Source organism: Limulus polyphemus, unplaced genomic scaffold, assembly GCF_000517525.1.
Source record: "Limulus polyphemus unplaced genomic scaffold, Limulus_polyphemus-2.1.2 Scaffold2424, whole genome shotgun sequence".
Taxonomy (NCBI): Eukaryota; Metazoa; Arthropoda; class Merostomata; order Xiphosura; family Limulidae; genus Limulus; species Limulus polyphemus.
Window position 1 is genome coordinate 76,303 of NW_013668034.1, and position 3,578 is coordinate 79,880.

At 31.2% G+C, this 3,578-nt stretch overlaps 1 protein-coding gene across 1 annotated transcript in view; it reads left to right on the top strand.

The window, feature by feature from the left end:
• The window catches only part of LOC106466919, a 114,689-nt gene that overhangs the window by 67,335 nt on the left and 43,776 nt on the right, over nucleotides 1-3,578 (top strand). Inside the window, exon 17 of the mRNA XM_022394999.1 lies at nucleotides 888-1,132. Within this exon, the coding sequence (XP_022250707.1) occupies nucleotides 888-1,132 (245 nt within the window). The remainder of the gene's footprint in view (nucleotides 1-887; nucleotides 1,133-3,578) is intronic.

A 3,578-nucleotide genomic window follows, 5' to 3' on the forward strand; every position in this document is an offset into this window, starting at 1 on the left:
TGGTTATGCCAAGCAAACTAGATTAGAAGTTTCTAGCTCAAGTTTTCAAAAGAATCATATGGGTGGATGTATATGCCAACTTTTAAGTACAAATTTGCTAAATCTTATGAAATTCTCCTAGTTAAAGAGCATTTAGCATCACGTGATATTAGCTTAAGCAATTAGGGTAATTAATGATGTTTGATACAGCTGTAATGAATGCATGCGGGTGATGACAAGAATTGTTAATCTAGTTTCCATGGCATTACTATAAAGGAAGTTATTAATACTGTTTTAGATAGGTAAACTACCACCATATATTTTAAAGAATCTGGTTGGCTCTGTAAAGTACAGATCTGTCCCGAACAATAGGGTTGTGATCCTAAAGCTAATATTATTTACTATTGAGTGTCACTTTCTTACTTGCTGTAGTTTGTTGGTGTGTAGTGACAAAAAACACCTTAGATGTGAAAAAAAGGATTGAACATGCAACTTAAAAGAATGAAATCAATATTGGCAGCCAAACTAGTAGCTACACTTATAGCATTGATAAGTATTTTACAGCAAATATTCATTCGTTAGTTTTACCCACCATCATGCCCAAAGTTGAACAAAAAATCTGGCCTGGCTAACTAATGAATGAATATTTGCTGTATAATTCTTATGAATTTTATAAGTGTAGCTACCAGTTTGACTTCCAGTTTTCATTTTTTTAAGTCACATGCTCAATCTTTTTTGGCCTCACCTTTTTTTTTTCACACCTAAGTTGTTTTTGATTATATTTACAATACTCCTAATGGTAATTATCAATATGCTGGGTTTTCAAGACTTTACCTTGATTATAAATGTTACAACTTTTTAGTGTTGATGAATGTGGTAATTTAGTATTTCTGTGCATGTTTTTCCAGCACCTAACCAGCAGTGTTCAGCAGTTCAAGCTCCAAGTGAAATTAGCTATCCAGGAACTGTGTGTGTTGGAGATGCTACAACCATGAAAATACCACTCCACAATCCAACCCAGCACAGTTTGTGGTATGCATTCAAGACTGAATCTGTCACAGTGGATGGTTTAGCAGTGAATGATTTCCATGGATCATTCCTTTCACTTCCCCAGCATGTTGAGGTTGAAGGTGGAATGACCCAAGAAGTTATGGTGATTTGTTAATTGATATTAGTAGAGGTTAAGACTCTGAATGTTAATTTTGATACATCTAATCTGTTTTTTGAAGAGGAAAATGAAAAGTACAGTTTGATCGTTAGAATAAGAAATTTTTACATCTTTTATTCTCAACAATGAAAGCATTGTACTGCATGATGGTTTTTTCCATTATCTTTTCTTGGTAGAACTTGAGTTGTGATGAAATTACAATAAAGTTTCTGATTTCTTTTCCTCACCAAAATGTGAATTTTAGTGGTGCAAAGATTATTTAGAGGCCCAATCTATTCTTTGGTCCACTACTTCTGTTGCAACAGACTAATTTTGCCAAATTCACAACTGGTCAGTAAAGTAGGCATCATATATTGGTGGAATGTAAACAGTGTGTTTGGTTTAGGTTTACGGTTCTTTACTCACCATTAATAACCTAAAATATCTTAGGTATCTGGATAATGAGACATACTGTCACAATCAGTTATCCATTATTGTTCAGCAAATTCAATGAAACTAGATTATTGCAATGGGAGTAACAAATCAAAATGTAGATTAATAATGGTTGGAGACGGCTTGAATGGGTAATGAAGAAAAACTTTAATATAAGGTTTTCTTTATTACCTATTCAAGCCGTCTCCAGCCATTATTAGTCTCAGAGTGGGTTCCTCGTCATCAAATCGAGAATGTAGATTAGTCTTCTACATGATCTTTTTTCTTTTTTTTTTCACTGAAATTCATGCTTTGATGAGGAAAAGAAATTAACAAATAAATAAACAGTTAATGAAATATTTGATATACGACATTGCAGAAAAATGTTTTCGTTTATGGTAATAAACATTGCATATTAACTCAACTGCTAAACCCAATTTTCACTGGGTGTAACTCACCTTTTTAGTTTGAGATCAACAAATCATTTGTCCTGTACTATTTCATTATTATCTTCATCACAATTGTAAATATCTACTTTCTTGCTTCAAGTTTGTTTACCTGTAATTGATATGTTTTTTATTTCCATATTACACCTAATTTGTCACATTTAACTATTAAAAGTTTGTGCAGTAAAACTCCATAATATGATCAGAATTTAATTATGAAACAACATACAGCTCAAAGAGTAAAGATTGTTTCTTGATCACTAAATGACTAGCCTAATTTCATCAGAGTTGATTTTTTATTTGATAAATCATTTCAATAGGTGTTCTTTTCTGAGCATATCAGTGTTTGAGATTCCAAACTGGTTGATTTACCCCAGAATTATTGACCCATATAGAGACCCTGTTTTGCTTTTTAACTATTTCCATATAGGGTTGGTTGATGTGACTGACCTTGTAACAAATGTAACCATCAGAATTTCCATACTATAACTTCTATTATGTTTTGTGTATCTTCACAAAATTTGACAAACTTTTCAGTAAGCATTAAAAGTCGTTTGTACACAAAAAGTCAGATGTTTTAATTAAGTATTTTTTACTAAAGATTCCTACAAAAATAAACAGTATCAAGGTGTTGACTGATCCAAGTGAAAAAGGATTTTCAAATCTCATTTACATAACCTCTAAAACCTCCTAAATAACTATCAAATGTTTTTGTTTCAATAAAGCGTTATATTTTATGCTATTTTCTCTACCCTTGCTTTATATGGACTCAGTTGATTTGATCGACCTTGTAACTGCCATAACAAAAAAAAAAAAAGGAAATAAATCTAGAATGATTTGCATATTGTAACAGGAAACTATGACTGTTTATCCTAGATAGTTTAAAGCATCTGTTTCTACTTAGCTTTAGTTTTATTGCCATTTCTACCATGTCTAACTAATAATTCAGCCATAAAAGTTGTAAATCACTTGCTGATAGTATAGCTTAAGTTACTATTCTTTATTTATTTTTCATGCGTGATATTTATTTGTTATAATAGTAGTAACTAAAATGTATAAATAGCAAACTGAACAGTAGGTAGACGTGGTTCAAAGGGCAATAAAATTTAAGTATAAATAGATGCATGCTGTTTTCTATTTAAAGCTGTTTAGGATAAATAAATGTAGTTTCATGTTACAATTTGAAGTCATTCTAGAAAGAAACCATGATAATTTTGATTTCTTTGTGTGTGTGTGTATGTGATCGGTCAAATTGATCAACCTTGTATGGACTTACAGTAGAGTTAGGGTAGAGAAAATAATGAATCAGATATAAAGTTTTAAACACAAAAAAATCAATAAGTATAGATTTCTTTTGATTTCTATGTTGTTGTTTTTTGTGTGTGTGTGTGTGTGTGTGTGTGTATGAGATTAGTCAAATTGATCAACCTTGTATGGACTTACAGTAGAGTTAGGGTAGAGAAAATAATGAATCAGATATAAAGTTTTAAACACAAAAAAATCAATAATATAGATTTCTTTTGATTTCTATGTTGTTGTTTTTTGTGTGTGTGTGTGTGTGTGTGTGTGTGTGT